Here is a 22,531-nt window from a genome sequence, read left to right as displayed (position 1 = left end):
TTTAAAGATTTTATTTATTCATGAGAGACACACAGGGAGAGGCAAAGACACAGGCAGAGAGAGAAGCAGGCTCCTTGCAGAGAGCCCAACGGGGGACCCGATCCTGGGACCAGGACCATGCCCTGAGTCAAAGGCAGATGCTCAACCGCTGAGCCACCCAGGCATCCCCAAGTTTCCTATTTTCATCAGATCACAAGTAATACTAGGATTAGGGGTCCACTCTAGTTTGAGTTCATCTTAACTAATTATATCTGCATGGACCATATTTCCTAAGAAGACTACCTTCTAAGACACTGGGTGTTAGGACTACAGTCTCTGAGAGGTCCTATGTTTAAACTTTGTTTTTCTTTTCTTCTCAAAAGCAGGAGTGAATAATTTCAATGATTAGGAAACACTAATTTTATCACTAGGAAATATAACCATAGAGAGAAATAGAAATAAAAAAAAAAAAAACCAGAGAGGTGAAAGTAACAATTCTAGGCATTCAACAATCTCTACTAAGTACATTACTGTGGAGTTTCACTTGTTTGAAGCAGCTGAAAGTAGAAAGGAGTCTAAATAAAGTCTATCTTTTCTTGTGAGTCTAGTAAGGAAATAGATTTCATGTAGCTATTTAGTATCACCGGGAGTTAAGAATGAAGAGAAAGAGAAAATGTTGCAGTTGAAATGTGGTGAGTTGACTCTTTCTTGGGAGATTTTAGAGGCCAAAAGCAGAACTTTCCTGGGGTAAGATAAGAAAGAAAATCGTGCGATCTGACTTAAAAAATACTATTAAACTCATTTATTACTATTAAATTTCATTTGATCTGATTTAAAAAATACTATTAGACTCATTTATTACTATTAAATTTCATTTGTTTCCTGCATGAGAGTAAGCTTGCATTATAAAATGCATTTTACATTTAATATCAATTTATCAGGAAAACAAGATACTCTTTGTATCTTATTTGCAATGTCATTTCTCAGTGCTTTTAGTTTTCTTTTGTTAGAGTTAGCTCTCTAAGAACAGATTTTTTCTTATCAGTTTTACAGACATTGGCTTAAATACTATTAATATCCGAATGTATGGATCATGTCACTGAAAAAAGTGGATATTGAAAAGTCTCGTGTTTAAATACCTGATATTAAAATATTTTCAATGTTGAATTGATAAGCAACCTTTAACCTGAATGCCTCTCATAATCATAAAAAAGCAGTCTTTTTTTTTTTGATTTATAATACTGGTGAAACACTGATTCTAATTTATTGCTCCTTGAAAGATCTGGGAATATTTGCATTGTCAGCAGCTTAAATTGAGCACAGAAATGATAACTAATTTAGAAAATTGTAAGATTATTTAGTCATTTAAGATGTGTATACGGTAATTAAAAACAAACGTTAGAAGGGTTAAGACCTTACTGTAGTTGGTTATTCTACAGCTGGGGTCACTGCCTAAGTTGTATGAAGGCATATGTTCAATTTACAGTTGTAATGAGGAACATGGGATGTTTTGATTCTTCATTTGCTGTGCTCATCTCTAGAGGATGCAATTGCCTATATTAAAAAATGAACATAGGCTCTTTTGTGGAGGATAATAAAAATGTGTAAGATAATACATGCCACATGCATATATGGCTTACATATGGCTTTTCTCTTTGAATATGGAATTGTTGCCCTTAGCTGATATCATGGAGCAGCCACATGGAAATATTCACTATTAGCCACCTAGGAATGAGACCAATTCCTTTGATCTCATTAGTTTGATCATGATTATTCCATTTTACTAATACATGGTGTTTGTTAAAGGTTGTTTTCAGTAAACTTGCAGGAGCATTCTGTGCTTTATTCTACTCAGCAAAACACAGAAATGTATGTTATAAAGTTTTCTTTTGCCTCATAGTGAATGTATACAAGAGATAGTAAAAGACATAAAGCAGGTTTTTTTCTTTTTTATTCTACATTTTAAAAAAATGAATGGCATTTGACTTGCAGATATTTTCTACATGTTGATACACTCGAAAATACTGGTACATAATTTTGAGTTAACTTTAAAGAAATAATTTTAATATTGTTATGGCATAGGTTGATATTTAATAGGAGGATTACCTTTTGATTTAGTGAAAACTCGTATTCCTCTCAATTATTATTCCATAAAGTTTGCAGAATTTTAGTGATCCTGGCTACATTCAGGGCCCTTCTCTTGGCTCTAAAACAAAACAAATACAATCTTTCCCTTATAAAAAATGCATAAAAGAAAAACATCTTGAGATGTCTCTGATTTGAACACATCAGGGGAAGGCTAATCAGAATTAGTGAAAAATATAAGATTAAAACATGTTTTGAAAAAAGGTATATGTTTAAGTCAGTGGTCTCATTTAAATAGATATAATGAAGAACCATATTTGTTTTTAGATCTGCCCAGCACTGCCCTTTGCTTGGTACACTCTTCATTCCTTCCCATTGTGTGGGCTGCCAAAACCTGCACCCTGTAGCTCTGTGGTCACGTGATTGAAACCTGCCAATCCCAATGCTCCTGTGCTTTGTCATATTGTTCTCTCTAGAGGTTGGGATGCTATCCCAAACTGACCAATAACATTCACACCTAGGATGTTTCCACCTGGGGATCTTGAGAAAAAGAGGTTTTGGGTTGTGGAGTTGGAAAGACATAAATTGGTGGCAAGCAGTAAGCAAGCAAATAAAGCCAGTCAGGGGTCAGAGGAAAAAAGTGCTGGGGGAGGCAGAGTTTAGTTGTTTCATGTCCCACTTCTGGTGGATTCAGACCTGCCCATTTCTTTCCAGTATCCTTCAAAAATACTCTTGTTTTTTTTTTTCTTATTGTTTTGTTTAAGTTGCCAAAGTCCTATGGAGTGAATAGACAAGAATTCTTCATCAGCCTGGCATTTGTTTGTATTAAATGGGTTACTTCTAATGCACTAGGCATCGCAAGTATTTCAGAGTTTCCTACAGATATCTTTACTTAAACAAAGTTTGGAACAGCTAAAGCTTTCACTGATAAGGAAAAGGTAAAATTTCATTTTGGCTGAATAGTCATAAATCCTGAATTAATGACTTCCAAATTATTGGAACTGTGCAGCATTAATGCTGATGAATTTAGATGGTGGCCATAACCTTGCTTGAGCCCTGGACCCAACTTTATCCTTTTCTCTCTCTACTTTTCAAATCAAATCCACTGGCCTACTCTCTCTTGAAATCAGAGTTTGCAGCCTACTGGCTTTCCTCCAAACGTCTTTCATTGTTTCACAAGCCATCCTTGTTTTCAATTCATCCTTCTTTATCCACTGTGTAAACTAGGTGGACCTGAATCCTTAGGAAAAATCTAAAGCATTTGGTTGTTATTAGAGGAAGGATAGCTGACTCACACATGTGAAACATTAAAGAAAACTTACAAATGTTTCAGTGATTTTTTTTTCTTTTGTTGTTGTTTGGGACTGTGGGGCATTTAACCACCTCCTGCCATGCGTAGAACACTTGAGCTCCTCTTTTTAGTACCAGGTATAGTTAGGTATATGCTAATAAAACAAACAAGGACAATATTTTTATTTTCTTTTCCCAGCATTTTTATTGATTTATTGAAATGTAACATACTATACACTGTTCAGCCTTTTGGGAGGTAGGAAGAGGGAGGGATTTTATATCTTTATGAGGAGTCTCCTTAGTACCAGCACTCAGATGGACACACATTTATGGCCAACTCACCTTGACATCATGGCTAGGGGCCACACTTCCCGCAGAGACTGAGCTCCCAAAATCATGATGATTTATTTTTTAATATACAATATTCAGGGCTGGAACTGCTTTTTCTTCAGTAGCACAATCCAACTACAAAGGTGACCAGAATTCTATCTCAATATCAAGCAAAGATGCCATTTTTAAATTCAGGAGAATCTCCTTTCTGTTTCTGTCTCTATCTCTCTGTGTGTGTGTGTGTGTGTGTGTGCACCCAAGTGCGAGCACACTTGCACACGTGTGTGTTGGGAGGGGGAGGTGAGGGTGATGTTTTCTATTTTTGGCTTCTGCAAGCTTTGATACATTTTGCTAGAAGCTGTTTTAGTGTTTGGAGTCTGATATTGATGCCTGTTTACACATAGTCTCCTTAGCAATCTAAATGGCTACATGAAATACGAATCCAGTTTGTGCCCTGTTTGCTGTTCGTGCAGTCATCTAATCCTATATTTGTCTCACCAAGCATTTAATTTTGGTTTTGGGTGGTCTGTATTCATGTGTCAGGTGCAATTATTATTTTAAAATGAAAGAACAAAGGTAATCTAGTTCTGATAGCAATACATTACATTATAGCTCTCAGATTCAGTTACCAATTATATTTTCACATACAGATTCCAACCACAAAAATTAAACATTTTTAGAATCTGATTTGTTAAGAAGCAAGTTGGAAGCCAAGTGCCACAAAACGCAACTTTAGCCATAAGCCAAAACTCTCTGCCTCAAATGCATATCTTTTGAAATTCCAACTTTTTTAAGGAATGAAAAAATAAGACCTTTTATGGGATTACTTTATGGGAAAGTTTCCTAATAAAGCTAATTCTTAAATAACAGATTAACTGGAAGCACTGGTTAAGCATTGACACAATTAAGTTATAAGAGAGGATCACAAAACACCAGCCTTTCTAGAAGTTAAACTTTAGTAAAAAGACACATTTAGTGAGTCTTTCCCTTGTACCAATATACTGTATCCAAACAGTAAAAATAAACAGACCTTTTCAAAACAAGAAATATGAAGATAAAACTGCAGCATCAATATAATCTTATAGTTATCAAAGTATTTAAAACAAATAGTATTTTTCTACACTTTTAAAAAAAATCACTACAGACACTGCAAATAAGGCTTATGTATTTATTTAGTGGAATACAATGTGATGATGACTGGTATACTCTTATGTATTGTTTCCTATACCTGCTCTAACAAAATGAATTTTGATATGGTTACATGATGGAATCTTCCAAAGCTCTTTAAATTTACAGAAAATAACTTTTATTCGGTTTTGTAAAGACTAGATGATACAGCTTGAACAGATTTCAGTATATGGCTACACATATACCAGGATATATTTGCTCAGTTTAAGCCCCTGGGAGTGTTATACTTCAGATTCCTCAATAATTCCTTTGGAGGAGATGCACTATTGTGGGACTCATAAAAGGCTCTTATATATGCAGACAGCCTCTTCATCACTTACCATTGAGACGCATGGCAGAAAATCAGTAAATAATGAGGCTAGGTACTAAAATTTATTTAACAATTTTCCTTCTTTTAGCATATTCTTGGAGCCCCATTGGTGTATTAAAAGAGAAGAATTTGGCCTTTGGGTCTATTTCTTATGAAAGGAAGCCTTAGGAGTGATAGATGTTTTTAAATGATGGCAGATATCTCTCATCAAGCCATGCCACAGCACTGTCATATTTATTGTTGATGGTTCTTATTGTAGAAGTCATATTAAGTTAACAGATAGCACATGGGGCTCTCACCCTGCTTCCCTATCTCCTCTCCAATTCTTGAAGTGTTTGCCAAGTTTTAAGAACACTTTGTCATGAACATGCATGTGGTGTGCTGAAGAAAAAGAAAAGGTAAATCAGAGGGCAGCTGCTGAGGATACTCTTTAAAACCCCAAAAGATATTTAACATCCTATTAAATAAATAACTTAGAACGAAATAGAAAGGGATGAAGGCAGAATGCACAAGCATACCATACTATTTGTTTTGTTAGAACAGTTTTACACTAACATGTTTACATTTTTTAAAATCTTATCTGACTCTTCCATGATGCCACGCCCAAAGCTCCTTTGGTTGTGCATACGATGTGACCCAAGTGCTTTCCAGGAAATGCTTGCGTGTCTTACTGCTCATTGAATCATTAGGCTTGAATGAATGAGCAATGAAAGTCTTTGATATGAGTTCGTATTCCATAAATAACTTTCCCGAAGATCATTCAACAGATTGTCCCATGTCCTTTGAGTTCTATCTTAGAGGTTAAAAAACAAGCACAGAAACAAAAACTTCACCAAAAAAAAACCCAGCCATAATGTTGTTCGCTTAGGAATAACTTCCATCCCATTTAATCTGCTTATATCTCGATTATAAGGCATGACACAGAACTAATCAAAAGAACATCGTATGTCAGCAGTGAGTACAACACCTTTAAAGACTTCCTTTTTTTCAAGCAAGCAGACATCTGCAATGTGTCTTTGCCTTCTGAGCTCCTGTCTTTATGAAGAATACCAGAGAGTCCCGGCAAAAGAACCTTTGGTTCCACTGTATCCACAAGCATCACCTTCCTCTAGGAGTGGACCACCATTGGAAGAAAATGAGCTGAGGTGTTTTTCCTTCGTGTTTTCTGCCCTCTCCTGGGAGCTCCTTTCCCATTCAATGCCACGTACATTTGCCTCCCATTGTGCTGCCAGTTAAAGGATGCATACGTATTGTATCCATTTTCCTCTATCCTCTCCTTCAGCTTACAGTCATTGTTAAATTCTTTCTGCAAGAGAAAAATAAAATCTTTTATTCCTGTGATGATGACACTGAATTCCATTTGACACAAACCATCCAGAGAACGCCAGTTCAAGAGTTTTGTTTGCTGTTGCCATTTGTACGTAAGTTGTGCACTTAATGTGCACTGTCTGCAACAGAAGAGTAAAACTCATAATCATAAACAGAATCTGTTTCTGAAGCCTCATGATTCATTTTAATTGATCATCATAACCACATGTTAGGGCCCTTTAAAAAAGCTGGTGTGTTTTGAAGATGACATGGTTTAAGTGACTAGAATGACTGTCAAGAAGCAAACATTCCATGAACAGTATTTGTGATATACCAATGATAAAGAATAGCATTATGTATAATCCTTTTTTTCAGAGTAATGACCAGGGGTCTCATGAGGAAAATAGAATTACAGAAAAAAACTTGAGCTTATCAAATTTTCAAACTTTATCTAGGTATAAATCCATAATAAATATGCCCACACTGGTAAGAAAGCAGATCTTATAGCAAGATCATGATAGTTCTAGATAACTAAACAAGAGTCCAGGGAAGGGTGGGGAGCTGTCGTTGTTTCTTACAAATATTAGATTTCCCCATTTTGTAGATTATTTACAGTTTTCCATAAGTTGGAATTTTAATAGGTTTACTCTGAGGTCTAGAAATAATTGAAAACTATGACACACAGAATGCCTTGCTTTGTGAATTACCATATCAAAGAAATTACAAGCATGGTGACTATCACTGCCTTTATTGTATAAACCTGAGACTTTGATCCTGGGAAATTCCACTCTATAGCCATAGTCCTTTGGCATTGTTTCAAGTGGCCATGTGTTTTTAAGGGGATCTTTGGGACAAGAATTGATGTTTCCTTCATTCCACAAATCCAGTATTTCACCCTGGAGTTATTGATGAAAAGTAATCACTAATCTCAAAACTCTTGCTTTAGAAATGTACCTCTTCCCTCATATCCACACTAAAGCAAATAGGCAGCTAAGGAATTGGGGTCTTTGCTCTTCTGGTTCCACCTTTTCCAATCCAAACAAAGGTCATTGTAGGCATCTTTTAGCTGGCCTCTACTGGGCAGTTAGGACAGCTTTTCTCAACTTGGTATTTAAAATTTTTTTTTTACTAAATTCTCAGTCCCTGAATATGTATATATTTAAATATCTGTGTTTCTATGAGCTAGATCATCATTTTGAACATTATCAGAACCATCACAAACAGGTATATTTATGTTAATGTTACTGGTTTAAGCTTTGTTTCCTGGAATTTATTTATCCAATGTGCCTATCTTCTGCAAAGTAACATTTAAGTGTAACAGTAAAATGATTTAAAAAAAAGTCAAATGATTTATTTGGTTGAAAATAAGATGAAAAGGTAAGTTACTTAAATAAGGATTATAATGTAAAAAAAAAAGGGATTATAATGTAACAAAGAATTCTGCATTAGAAAGGAATTTAAATCCTTACTATTTTTTTCCATTTATTCATCTTAGTTTGTCTAAAACTATATGGCTTCAAAAAGAATAAATAAATAGAACTATATGGCTTCAAAGCAGAGATAGCTTTTTGCATGAATAATTACATTCATTCTAATAAAGGGGGTGGTGCAGTTTAGAAACTAGAAGGATTAAGGTTATTTGAGATGATTTTATATTTGCAAAAGAGCTGTGTATAGAAAAGTAGCAGTAAATACTTATTTTTCCTCCCCCAAATAAATTTTTAGAGCAATGTCTCTAGGTTTGTTTATTTTAGAGAGAAAAGGAGAGAGAGAGTGAGTGGGTGGATGAGGGGCAGAAGGAGAAGGAGAATCTTTAGCAGACTCCCAGCTGAGTGTGTAGCCTGACACCAAGCTCCATCTCATGACCTTGAGATCATGACCTGAGCTGAAACCAAGAGTGGTTTGATCAGCTGACTGAAGCACCCTGGTGGCCCTAAAATACTGTCTCTTAAGGTGAGGTACACCTGTAGCAGACTCCGATTCTCAGGTGTTTTTTAAAAATATTTATACCTTACCTCAAATGTATCAGAATCTCTGGAGGAGGGATCTAGAAATCTATGTGTTTTATAGCATTTAGGTGAATCATAAGTATTAAAGCTAAAAAAAATCTTGGGGCTCTGTGCTCTGGATGGATCTGAGTGCTGAGGGTATAGTGTGGGACAAGGAAGCCTCTGCCCAATTTAAGTTCACAATATATTAGGGGAAGAGAGTCAACAACAGACACATTAATGAGAGAATTTCTGATAAAACCCATTGCAGATAACTAAAAAGGAATGCTATGATAGAAAGCAGTAGGTATCTATTTTAGATATAGAAATGGGATGAAAGAATTCACACATCTTAGAGTTCAGTAAGAAGTATAGGCACAGTATGCGAGCTATGCTGGGATAGAAGAAAAAGGTAGGGAAGTAAGAGAAGTATTAAATATTTTTCTGACACAGTTCATTTAAGAATTCTCCATTTCTCTTTGATGTCACCTTTTAAAAAACATACACTTTATCAATTAAAAGTTATTTCAATCTTTTATTGCAATTAAAATTATTTACCCTTTTTCTCTTGATCTAGATTGTGTGATCTGGCTTTACTTTAAAGCTTTGGTTTTGACTAAGTATATTAGTATCTCTGCAAAGAATATAAACTCAGTTCTCTTACCCAGTAATTCTGATAATAGTAGATTAAGGAGGGATTCAGGCATGTACATTCAAGAAAATAAATTAAAAATGCTTCAGAAGTGATTATAATGTGAACCCTGACTGGCACCACTTTTTAAAATGGCCCATTTACCTTAGTCAGGTAAGCATGAGCAGAACTGCATATAATGGAAAAATTTAACTGAAATTCCTTTAACCACCTTCCTCCCCTGCCATGCAAAATGCAGTTATGCTAGACAGAGGGACTGGCCCACAGTGTGGGTGCCTAGCTCCCCACTTATGAGTGGACCTGATACAAAAGAAATACATGACTATTCTATAATCAGACCAGTGGTTCTCAGTTTGGGTTATCAAAGTGTTGCATCAGAAATTCCTGGGACCTCGTTAGAAATGCACATTCTTAGGTCTTATCACAGCTTTAATGTATCAGAAAATCTAGAAGTGTGTTTTAATCTTTTCAGTGATTGTGATCAAGTTTGGGAGCTGCTGGCTCTAGGCAGGCAGTGCAATTGTTCTTATGCTAATCAACAAAATAAGGTTTTTTACACATTTTGAAGTGATATTCCTTAATATTTGCTATAAAACACAGAGATGTATGTACTCAAAGTGTCAGCTGGATACCAACTACATCAATGAATTAGTGACTATTGTCTACATAAATAAAATTATGGAGTTGATTGAAGGCACACAAATGGTGAATTTCTTACTCTGTCTCCCCATCTCATATTTTAATAGAATACAAAATTTGAAGCTCCTGTTTTATCTTAACCTCTAAAATACACACAGTGTATGGTTTCCTACTCAATTTAAGATCTTTGTTTTCAATGATTCTTCTACAAGTCGTCTGCAGCACCCGTGCCAATCTGACCAGATGCTTCCGTGAGAGTATGACCCGTTAACAGTTCAGAGCATTGACGGACGAAAGCCAGCAACAGCGTGTGTGGTAGACTGATGGGTGAACAACAGAGGAAATTACAGAATTGTGAGAGCTGCTTTGCCAGCCCTTGAAACTCTGGTGACCAGCCTACTGTGGCTCTATTTACTAGCAATAGAATGATAACAAAGCTCTTCAGTGTCTGGGGGGAAACATTCCAAAACTGTGGTAATGATTTACTGCAGTGGACTTGGAAAATTAAAGCAGAGTACTTACTGAGCCATAGAGTTTCCCCTTCTTGTTCATGGCTAAATAATAGTTGCTGTTAATGGCTTTGACGGCAACGACTCCGATTTCCACTGAAGTTATCTCCAGGATACCTAAAACACACAATAAAAAAAAGCTAAACTTGAAGGGTTATATACATTTAAGTGAAAGAAAGAAAATTCAGAACTATTGAGTTTGAATTTCTGGTAGTTCTAAAATCAGTAGATTTAAAAAACTGGGGGTAGCTGGGTGGCTTAGTCAGGTAAGCAAACAACTCTTGGTTTCAGCTCAGGTCATGATCTCAGGGTTGTGAGATGGAGCCTGGTGTCAGGCTCTGCACTCAGCAGGGAGTCTGCTTGAGATTCTCTTTTACCCTCTTCCTCTGCCTCTCCCCTCCCCTCTCTTTCTCAAATAAATAAATAAATCCTTAAAAAACAATAACTAAAAAATTTTAAAATTGGAAAAAAACCCAAATCTATTTCAATGTGCCTAAAAACCCAACAACTATATTTAAACAAGTAGTTAGTCTTTAAAAGAATTGGCCTATATTTTACTGTGAGCATATAAGGCAAAATATTGTTTTAATTAAAATGCTTCCTTTGCTAACTCTGCATTTTCAACCCCATAAATATTGAAACAACTCTATCTTAGCCTAGATTTCACAAAAACTTATCAGAGCACACATCTGTACTATGGTATTAAATTAAATCCATAGCATATGTCAATAATATGTCAGATTTGCCTCAATCTGTAAAAACAGTGGTAAACTATTTCTCCTTTGTAGGGCACTTAGATAAACTAAATCTCTTGGCTACATTTAACTGATAAATTCAGTTTTGGAAAATGTGTTGACATTCTGTGATACAGAAAGACTAATCCCAACATCCACATTGTCTTTAAAATAGCAAAATCGTAACTCTGGTTTGGGAGAATATCCAGTATGCATCAGCATTTTTAAAGGCTTTTTTTTTCCCCTAGAAAGAATGGAAAACTGAGGGAAATTGTAACTGATAGACAGGAGCCCTTTTCCCCAAATACACACATTTTGGTTGGTGCATCCAAAGGTAATTTTCTCTGAAAACTGTAGGTAACTCTAGGGAGAGCATTCAATATCTCCCTTGCCCCCAAGGCACAAACAAATAGATCCATTTATATGCATATTTATTTGTTTTTAAATATTTTATTTATTTCTTCATGAGAGACACACAGAGAGAGAGGCAGAGACACAAGCAGAGGGAGAAGCAGGATCCATACAGGGAGCCTGATGTGGGACTCGATCCCAGGACTCCAGTATTATGCCCTGGGCTGAAGGCAGGCACTCAACCGCTAAGCAATCCACCCAGGGATCCCTTATATGCATATTTTAAAACACTTTCTTGTAGTTTATTTCCTTAATTCTTACAACAGTCCTCTAAGATGGTATTGCTATTCTTAATTACAGATGAAAAAAATGGAGGATATGAGATCATATAGCTGATATATACAAGATGATAAAGTGATGGATTCAACACCAAAGCTTCTGGCTTTTAGACTGTTATGCTCTCTGTGTCTATTTGCCTCTCCATCATCTCCCCACCCTTTCCCATTCTCCAACGTGGAATCCTGTTGGAAAACCATCTGACAAAATGACTCATCAAAGAGAATAGCCTTTATAGGCATGCTACAAAGTAAAATGTCTAAGTATCAGGGAAAGGAGTCTCATATACTTTATGTCACAAACAGAAGATATAGTAGAGCAAAGCAGGAGGTTGAATCCTGGGGTAAAATATTTAGGTTGGTGTTTACTTTCCTTAAGAAACAAACACTGTCAGTAAATTGCAAGGTGTTCCCTATGTACGCTTTTGTAACTGGAAATTGTTAGAATGAAAAGATTGAAGGATGATTTTAGCAAAGAATAAAAGCAGGATTTTTGAAGATGAATAAAAAGTAATGGGATTAAACTAGATGATAAGAGACTGAGCTGACAAAAGGAAAAACGTGATACAAATGTTACTAAATCCTTGACCAGTTATTCCTGAGAATGCACTGCACATGATCTATCATATTTAGCTTAGAAACCTCTCGTTTTTTCTGCTTTGCACAAATAGGAACTCAATATTCAAAGAATTCATCAATTGATCAACCGTTTTCCCACTCTGCAACCAGTTAAGACTAGTGTGAAAAGGTTCACTATGCTTCAAAATAGAAAGTGGGAAGACCTAGACGACTTAAGGTTTTTTCAAATTCTGCAAAGAATTTTCAGGTATGTCAGTAAATTATAATCTGATACCTTTTCCCTAATGAACAATGACTGTCTTTATTATAAGCATCTATTAATGTGAAAGTAACTCTGAGGGGCTTAAGTGTAGTGGGTTTGCACATTTTTCATAAGTAATCTATTGAGTATTCTCTGTTTTTTGGTAAGGATGATCAAGTTTGCTTATAAAAGTATTTTTGAAAAGGAGAACCAGAATTTTACTCAATGTTGTTGGACTAATAACTTAGTATTGTATACTTTGATCCAAATTTAAGTGCCAATTAAAGGATGACATCCTATCGGAAAGTAAGTGAAAGATATACAGATTTCTCTATATTTTTTTTACAACCTATGTGAATCTACAATTATCTCAAAAGTTATAAGGCTTTGTTGCTCAAAAAAACTAACACCTGAAAATTGTATCATTAATGAAAGGAACATAAATTATATTTCCCATTCATATAAGTCAGATATTTTCTAACTTTAAAGACATACTCTTGTAGTGAAATTCTATTACTTACATTAAGTTTTAACCACATCAGTTTTGATGTCTCTTAAAAGATGAATATGCCAGGTGGTATTCTAAATCTATTTAAGAGCTTTTGAACAGTTTAATTCAAACACATAGGAAGACCTCTGAGGAGAAGGGCATTCTTTTGGGAAATGGGAACATAAAGTCAAGTAAGTTATGGCTTTCCTTAAGCAAAATCTATGCTGTATTGAGAGTAAAAGACAAATACACAGAGAATTGCAATAAAACAAATTAAGTGATAGTAAGAGCTAAGATGAAACGCAAAAGAAGCGAAAATAAAAGTAGTTCATATTGGCTGGGACTCTAAGGCAGACTTATGATTTGGAGAGGAGACTTAACTTGAGTTTTGAAGGTTGAATAAGAAGCATCCAGGGGAAAGGTGAGAAGACATGAACAAAAGCATTAAGGTGAAACAGTATGATATTTTTAGAAAAATCATGTTTGATTTACCAACTAGAGAACAAGGAACAAGGAAGGAATTCATGAGATGGGAGGTTAGGAAGTTAAGATACACTTAAGTTATCAACCATCTTGTATGGACAATTTTGGAGAAAGGAAGTATTTTACCTAAAAACATATAACTTTAAAAAACATTAGAAAAAGCCAATATTTTGTGAATTCATTTAAATATATAATAGCAATCTATAAAGTTTATTTTGAATTATATTTGACAACCTAAATAATAAAGATTGATTATCAAAATTACAAGTGATTGTGACATAAATCAGCTCATATTAATGGGTACATTCTACCTACAAATTCATCATCAGCATAGTAGTGGGGAGGATTCTGCAAACTGATAAACTTCAAATGTTAATAACCTAGAAATCACAATTTTCATGTAAATCATCTTTTCTTTTAACTTGCCAAGGCATGAGTTATGTTTTGATGAATCACTGAGTAGTTAATCTGAGGAGGGCCATTCACAAGTTTCTTTCTCAGTTTATACTTCTTATCCTTCTCCAGAAGAAAAGCATCTGACCCATTTTCTCCCCAGCAATCACTGCACCAAGAATACTTCTCTTTTGGGCCTATTAGAATAAACAAACTGTTGGCCAGCATGGTAACTTTCTCCTTAAATATATTTTTATGGACATAACAGGAGAAAGTAAAAGGCAAGTAAAACCTTAATACAATGGATATAGGTGGGGAAAGCTAGATGTAAAAAACAAATGCAAAATCCCATCCTAAACAGAATGTATCTATCTATATCTATCTATCTATCTATCTATCTATCTATCTATCTATCTATCTATCATCTATCATCTCTCAGATATACATACACACTAGAGGTTCTCTGTATACGTATATATATGTACATACGTATTCTCTGTATATGTATATATGTATATTCTCTCTCTATACACACACACTAGAGATTCTCTGAGTAAATTCATTTGACTAATATGTAGTAAGTGCCATGGTGTAGGATTTGTATTAGCTCTTACTATGGAGGATGCAAAGACAAACAAAACACAGTCGTTACCTTCAAGGAGTTTTAAGACTGGGTAAAATAAGGACACATATAATGAAAGTAATTACAATACAAAGAAAATATTTTAGGGGCAGCCCGGGTGGCTAAGCAGCTTAGCGCTGCCTTCAGCCCAGGGTGTGATACTGGAGACCTGGGATCGAGTCCCACATCCGGCTCCCTGCATGGAGCCTGCTTCTCCCTCTGCCTGTGTCTCTGCCTCTCTCTCTCTCTCTATGTCTCTTATGAATAAATAAATAAAATCTTTTTAAAAATATTTTAGAGGTACATGAGAGAGAAAATACATTGTCTTCATTTTAAATAGTAAAGTTGTCTTGAAGAAGATGGTTGATGTTGGAAGTGAACCTTTTAGGGGTAGGATTTTAGTAGGTGAGAATTTGGGAAGTCGAAAGGAATAGTCTATTCAGAGAAAAATGAGTGAGGAAAGAAAGGCCTGGGGGAAGCAAAAAGATTTAGTGTGTATTTGAGCTATGGTTGGCTCTCCCCACCAATTGTACTTTGTGGGGACTATTCAGTAAAAGTATAGATCACACTTCATTGAGTAGCAATGCTACTCAATGCAGTGCTCTCGGTGAGGAATGTACTTTCCAAAAACTTTGTTGTGAAATTTGGAAGCAGTTCAATAGGTGTCAGAGCTTCATGAATTCAGAATTAGTCATGTCTGTTATTTTGCTCTAAACATTTTACTCAAAATTATGCTATATAGTTTGATAGTTTTAGTTAATGTCCTGAAACATATACATATGATTAGTATAATGTAATACACAAATCCTAACTTCTCTAAGCTAAATCTCATTCTCATGAATTGTTGTCAAGTGTCTCAAATAAATTATATTATATCCTAATATAAAGAAGCCTATGAAACCCCCCAGAGTTTTTATCACATCTACACTATATACCTCAGAGATTATGTGGCCATACTATAAAGTGTAGGCCTACGTGGCTCCAAAGGTAGTCTTGAGAATCACATAGGTCATACTCCCTTAAGCATGTATCTTTCTAAAAGAACCATAGCAATTGCAGTGGTATTTTTTTTATTAGAACAGGGTATACACACATATTTCATGATATGTGCTCAATATATTTTTACTGAATGAATTATTATATTGAATGAATTACTGAATGATCAGTCCAGCAAATGGCTGAGAAAAAGAAACTCAGGACTCATTAAATACAGAATCTTTTTTCTTTTGATAGTAAGGTCAAATTAGTAAAACCTTGAGATAATAACTCTATGTCCAAATAAAATGAAAATGAAAGTAAATGTAAATGCCCAAATGAGGGGGCACCTGGGTGGCTCAGCCATTGAGCATTTGCCTTTGGCTCAGGTCATGGTCCCAGGGTCCCAGGATCGAGTCCCACATCAGGGTTCCCGGGGAGAGCCTGCTTCTCCCTCTGCCTCTGTCTCTGCCTCTCTCTCTCTGTGCCTCTCATGAATAAATAAATAAAATCTTTAAAAAAAGATTTTAAAGATAAGAAAAAGAGAAAGAAATGCCCAAATGAATATACTTCAAAGGAAAAGTCAGTGAATTACAAAATATAAATATTTGTTATTTATAAGTAATCAACAGAAATCTGAAGCTGTTTTAAATTTTCTAAATAATATGTGTATATATCTTCAACTATTCATTATTAAAATTGTGAGAAAAGGGATCTAAAACCTGGATCAAAAAAATAAAAAATAAAAAATAAATAAAATAAAACCTGGATCAGAAAGGCTATCTAGAGTGTGAGTTCTCAAGACAACATTCTTGGTTAAGAAAGCACCAATTAGGGTAAGTTGAATTGAAAGACAGTAATAGCACAAAAATCAAGAATGGTACAGAGTGACTATCATGTATCATATATTTAATATTCATATCTGAGTCTCACAAAACATATCAAGTAAGCATTATATTCTGTACATGTTGAAATTGGGCCTTGGAGAAATTAAATAAATTGGAGAACATACATTCACCTAGGGTATGGCAGATTTGGTATTCGGATCCAAGGCCCATTCTCTTTCCATTAAATAAGGCTTTGTTGAATAAAGTTGAATATAGCAAAATAAAAAAGGCAATGATAAAGACCATTTTACCTATTTTGAATACTCCTCCATACTATAGCAAACACTTGAGTTTTAGATTTCAAAAGTATTTTAGAGAAGCACACTGATTAGTCAACTCAAAGCGATTAATTTCCATATAGATTAATTTTCTAGGTAATGAAAGTTTTACAGCTTCTTGGATGTTATTTATCTAAAAAGTAATTTGGCACCTTCATCTCCAGGTTCACTTACTTCCTTGTTCATATATGGAGATTACTAATAAAAAAGTAATGTTTTTCTTGATGACTCGGGGAAATCAATATTATCGCTAATGACTTCCTCTGTTATGAAAGTAGAATGCCCTAAAGTACTTCTGAATACCTCCATTAAAATAAGCTGATGAATTAATATGAAATCTGGTTAGAATTGAGTCAAAATTATGGGCAAGGCTTGGTGGTGTTTTTTTCTGAGTACAGGACATATGAGGTTTTGTGTAGAAATCCCAGAATCTCTTTTTGATAGGTTCTCCATTACATTTCAGAGAGTGATGTTCTACACAAATGAGGTGCAAAATTCTGGGGCAACAAAAATATTTAGGTTTATGTCTAGAACAAACTACATTAGTTTTATCTTTTTTATCTATGATAAAACATGTAATAAATTTCCTATGTTGTAAAAATTGTAATAATTTGCAAACAATCTAATGGGGTATAATTTTGCTTCATAGACACTGGTGTGGAAAAAATTACACAGCAATTATTATTTCAGCTAGTAGTTCATTGATACCCTTGAATTTGTTGAAAACATGATTCCACTCATGATTTTTGACAGTGAAATGCTACTTTGCAACTAGGAAGTCCAACAGATTGCAGGTTTATAAGATCATGTCCAGAAAAAAACATATAGCAGTTTTCAATATCTAAATTTCCATCACAGTAATTAATAATATTTCAAATAATGTTTTCATTTCTCTTCAATGTGAAACAGAGTTGATCGAATCCTCATCATATTATGTGAACTGCTGAACTCTCACACAGCACAAAGGATCTCCTGAACACTCTGCTAAGAGCCCTGACCAAAGGTAAGCCTGACTTCCACCTGCACTAGGTTGTGTTCCTAAAGGTGACCTCAGGTCCCATGCTGAGTCTTTAGGAAAATACAATGTTGCCCAATTGCAAATTATACATTGTCCCAACCCACCTTCCCATGCTATTTTCAGTAATTCCCCTACTTCCTTCCTTCTGTAATTTTCCACTTCCACATAGACTCTCATCTCTTTTTTTCTCACCTTTTCCGCTTTCCTGTAATCCTTCTTTGTTCTCCCTTAAAAACCTCAATCACCTTTGTCTGAGTTGGAGTTGAGCTTGATTCGTCTAGTAGTCTCCCTCCCTTATCACCTTTAACAAGCATCTGGTGGTATTTGTCTGCTTGACAATTACATGAGCTCAAAAAATTTCACAGAGGTAATGAAGTAGAAAACTGTCACCAAATTCTTAAGTAGTGCATGTCCCAAAAAATAGTCCATGAGTGGTGGATGCAAAGAGTGCAGGAAGAGAATGGGTTTTTGAAGCCTGACTGGGAAAGGAGAGCACACAGTTGAGGGTCTAACAGAACTGTGTTCATATCTCTTAGCTTAAGCAGACCTGTTCAGGATTGCATATGTGCTTGACTCAAGAATTTCAAGAAGTGCATCTAGACTTCAAGTTAACTGTCTTGGAAGAATGTCCAAATATATCTGTTTATATTTTGAGTGACTGGACAGCAACATTTGTGATACTAATTTTATTTTTTGGTTACCTACTTATTTTCCCATTTCATTTCTCTCCATCCTGCCCTCCCACCATCTGTCTGTGAATTGTGCGCACACACACACACACACACAGCAGCTAATAACTTCACAGGCACGCACACACAGATTTTTAAAGGGAACATCAAAGTTATATTTTATATGATGAAATTAATAGAGGAGTTTAGGTGTAAATGAGAAGGAACTAGCTCCAAAAGAGCAGAAGAACTTGGCTTAACATCTCAGTTCTGTTACTTAACCAGCTGTATGACCTTGAGTAGGTCATTTATAATTCCTGAGTCTTGGTTTCCTCCTCTTTCTATTTACAAATTGGGACTAATTGCCTACAGCTCACAGGATTGTGTTGACTCTGCAGCAGTGGGTATTCAATAGGTATTTACTGTCCACTGAATGAGGATGTGGGGAGTTAGCCAGGTTTTCATACCAGTGGTTCTCAAACTTGAGCATGCATCACAATCATCTGGAGGATTTATTTAAACACAAATTGCTGGGATTTTTGATTTAAAAGATCTGGGGTGGGGCCAGAGAATTTGAATTTCTAGCCATTTCTTAGGAAATGCCAATTCTGCTGGTCCAAGGACCACACATGTTCTATACTCTATGATTCAGAGACAGAGCAGACCTTTGATATGAAAAGGCATCAACAGAAACGTGCAGGAAAGTAGAACCACAAACAGGAATAGTCATAAATAATGGTAGCAACTTAACATCAATGAAAAAATTTTAAAGAATGTGGAAGGAAGTGCTAGGTTTTTCTTTTGTGTATTTTTGATAGGTGTAGAACTCAGCATCTGCCTAACTATAATCATGTGGATTTAGAACTTGTCTGCAAATATACCTCATTTCTGTCTATAGGCAGTTTTTTTAAAAAAAGATTTGCAATAAGATTATCATAGCCTTTATTTTCTTCCCCTCACTAAGAGTGTGGAAATGTTGGTTGAAACTTAAATGCCTTCAGTTACTCCCTGAAGTATTTTACATGCATTCTCTTGGGCTAATTGTGTCAACACTCTAAGGGGCCATGTGGCTCCTTTAAAATTATACTGCTAGCCAAGAAATTGCTTCAGATCAGTTGCAATTCACTTGACCCCTTATCCTCTACCCAGAGTTAAAGGCATATACTTGTTCTAGAATGATCTCACCACCTTTAAAAGAGGATACCAGAGTGTGCTAATCATTAATCTAGTTCTGGTCTACCTTGTACTATTTTAGACTCTGGATGCCCTTTCAGCAGAATGCAACACAGCGATTTAGTTTCTCTATCATCCACAGTTCTTTCAGATACCCTTGACATTCATTTAGAATTGCAGACAGAAACAGGACCTACGTTAGCAGAAAATTCTTACCCTCTCTATATAAGCAGATATGTATTTTTCTCAATTTGCTAAAGGCCAGAGTGACCTTTTACATTTTCAACTGATGCTTTAAGTGCAGTCATTAGTGTGGCCTTTTTGAGGAATATAGTGGCAAATTCTAAAACATTTCTCAATTTAAGGCTATATTTAATTGATCAGTATTGCAATCGAACCATTGTCAGTGACCTACCATGAAAAGTATCAGAAACTAACAACACAGTTTTAGGGACAATAGTGTCGGCTGTAAATTAATTATTTAAAATATGTTAAAGATTAATTTTCTCCTGCATTTCTAATTGCAAATGAGATGTCACTCTGGAGTCTTCCATGTTGATCATTAGTCAACAATATTTGCAGGTAGTTATTTAATGTGTTTCTTCATGGCACTGTGCTAGATCAATAGATTTAGTAAATGTGACAATTTCTATTTTTTTTCCCTCTCCAGAGATTGTCTTTTGTCCACTTGAATTTATTGAATTATTTCAGGAAATAGTTATCAACATTGTAATAGTGTCATATTTTCAAATATTACCTTTTGTGTTCTTGAGATATATTCATAATGAGAAACATTAAATGTTTGTGAGGATGATACTTTATTTGGAATTTTTGAGAATTGTCCACAGTAAATGTTGATATAAAATTAATTAACTTGCAAAGTGAGAAAAGATTGTCTGGCTAACTTTGCATGAAATAAAAACTAGAAAAGCTTATGTGCCCCTAATAATGGGAATCAAACCCCCTACTTCCAACCACCAGCAATCTGAAAACAAACAAACTAGAATGCTTACATGTTTGAGTCATTTGCTGTGACCCAGGATAACTGACAGTGGATCCTATGTACAGTGGGAGAAATGGTAGGAAGTGTGACATAAGACATAAGACAGAAGAGTTTAGAAAAGGAGTCTTGAGATACCCTCAGAAAAGCCCAGTACAATTCATTTGAATGGTAATAAAGCCATGGGTAAGGCTAAGAATAGTTACTGAAAATATTTCTTCCTGAAAAGTAAACTTATTTCTGTACCAGCAAATATATTTGTACATAAAGTCATACAGCTATTTATAGTTTTGCCTTTTTTCCTCCTTTATTTTTGTAAAACCAATTCTTCAGGAAAAATTTTAGAAAATCAGAAATCCTAGTTTCTTGCCAGGGCATCTAGCCACACCCAACTTTGGCTCAAACTTAATATGCCTCCTACACTTCACGTTTCGGGAAAGAACCTGACGGCATCCTCCTGTGTCTTATGTCTCGTCCCTTAAGCCTTGGGGAGAAGGAAAATCTGCCATTATGTTATAGGAAGGGTTTTAAATATTAACCTGGCAAAAGTAAGGGAAATCACTGCAATGTTTTTGCTGTTGGAAAAATCTATAGAGAATGCAAAATATACTAGAAATGTGTTCTAGTAAAAGTCCACTAACTTTCTAAATTAGATCTAATATAAGGAGGTGTCAGCAGGATTGTCAGTTATACTTCCTCACCCCCCTCCAAAGAAAACACTAAATCATTGGAGATTATTTCGAGAAATGTTCTGTTAATCAAAACTCCTGATCAATCTAATTTAAAGCACAGATTTCAAAGCCTCAAAATCAATTAAAATTACTAAATAAGAAAACCAGTCTCTCTCTCTCTCTCTCTCTCTCTCTCTCTCTCTCTCGGGCTCTCTCTTTAGTGATAAAATTTAGATTATTTAAGGCTTAAGAAAAAACTAGTTTTTAGCAAATTGTAGAGTCAGAGAAGAGCTTGACAAAATCTAACAAGTGTCTGGTTCATCTCTGATTCTCTTTCGTAGTTGATGACACTAGAAGACCCAGGGACAAAAAGAGACTTATCAAGCACTTCTAGATTACTCAGGACTGAAATAGTCCATGTTCTTTCTACTATACCATGAGGCTCCTATAAACATTTACAAACTGTTGGCAACAAGGCAAAAATGTTTATAGATTAATTTATCTTGTTCATTACCCAGAAATAATAATTCATTCTTGTTGAGCTTGACCACTGCATTTTATTTATAAAGGAAGAAAAATTTAAAAGCCAACAGAAAGAGTTGGAGAAATTACTTCATGGCATATTTCACTAATTGAGCACCATGTCAGTTTAGATGCTTACCCTAAAGACATTCCTATAAAATGTCTAACCGCATTTGCTAAAGTTTTTAAGAAATTATTTGATACAATTAAATATAATATACACTATCTTCGCTCCTCAATTTGATGAAAAGAATAAAGTGGGTCAGTGGAACACATCTTGATGTTGGGTTTCTGGCAAGAAAAAAGTCTTACTTGATGCATTGAAGTGTTCACAAATTAGCAAACATGAACAGCCCTAAGTGGTTTAAAATACTTAATGTAGAACAAGTTTTAGGATTCAAACCCAGGCTCACTTTGCACACAAAATTGTAAATTTGCCAAGCTTTCAACATGGTGTAAAATAATTTATAATTAGCTTCTTAACTCTTTCATAGATTCTTTCCATCGTTACTTAGACAGTGGGTAATTATAACACTTGCTAAGAAATATAAATACTACTATTGGTTTATATGTTTTTTTGTTTTTAATTGTGTGGAAAGACAACTCACCTGTTTATATATACTGGCCAAACCAAAATATTTACCATATGTGAAAATCTATACTTCTGTAACTCATGATATTGGCAATGAGGAATTCTGGCTTCTGCTGAAAAGGTTTAATCAAGATAGAAAGCTCATGGCCCTCTCGATTGAAGATTGCCCCTTTTTGGCCACACACCAAGGCTGAAGTGATTCTTTATCCCCAAGATTCATGGAACTGCCCTGCCCTTGCCA

The 22,531-nt window shown here is 35.2% G+C and overlaps 1 protein-coding gene across 1 annotated transcript in view; it reads right to left on the bottom strand.

The window, feature by feature from the left end:
* Positions 1–3,533: 3,533 nt before the first annotated feature.
* Positions 3,534–22,531, bottom strand: part of FGF10 (fibroblast growth factor 10) — an 80,472-nt gene continuing 61,474 nt past the window's right edge. Inside the window, exons 2-3 of the mRNA XM_026017015.2 lie at positions 10,292–10,395; positions 3,534–6,488 (exon numbers count right to left, since the gene is read on the bottom strand). Coding sequence (XP_025872800.2) covers positions 6,291–6,488; positions 10,292–10,395 — 302 coding nt within the window. The 3' untranslated portion in view covers positions 3,534–6,290. The remainder of the gene's footprint in view (positions 6,489–10,291; positions 10,396–22,531) is intronic.

The sequence above is a fragment of the Vulpes vulpes genome, chromosome 4, assembly GCF_048418805.1.
Source record: "Vulpes vulpes isolate BD-2025 chromosome 4, VulVul3, whole genome shotgun sequence".
Lineage (NCBI taxonomy): Eukaryota > Metazoa > Chordata > Mammalia > Carnivora > Canidae > Vulpes > Vulpes vulpes.
This window is presented reverse-complemented; position numbering and strand designations above follow the sequence as displayed.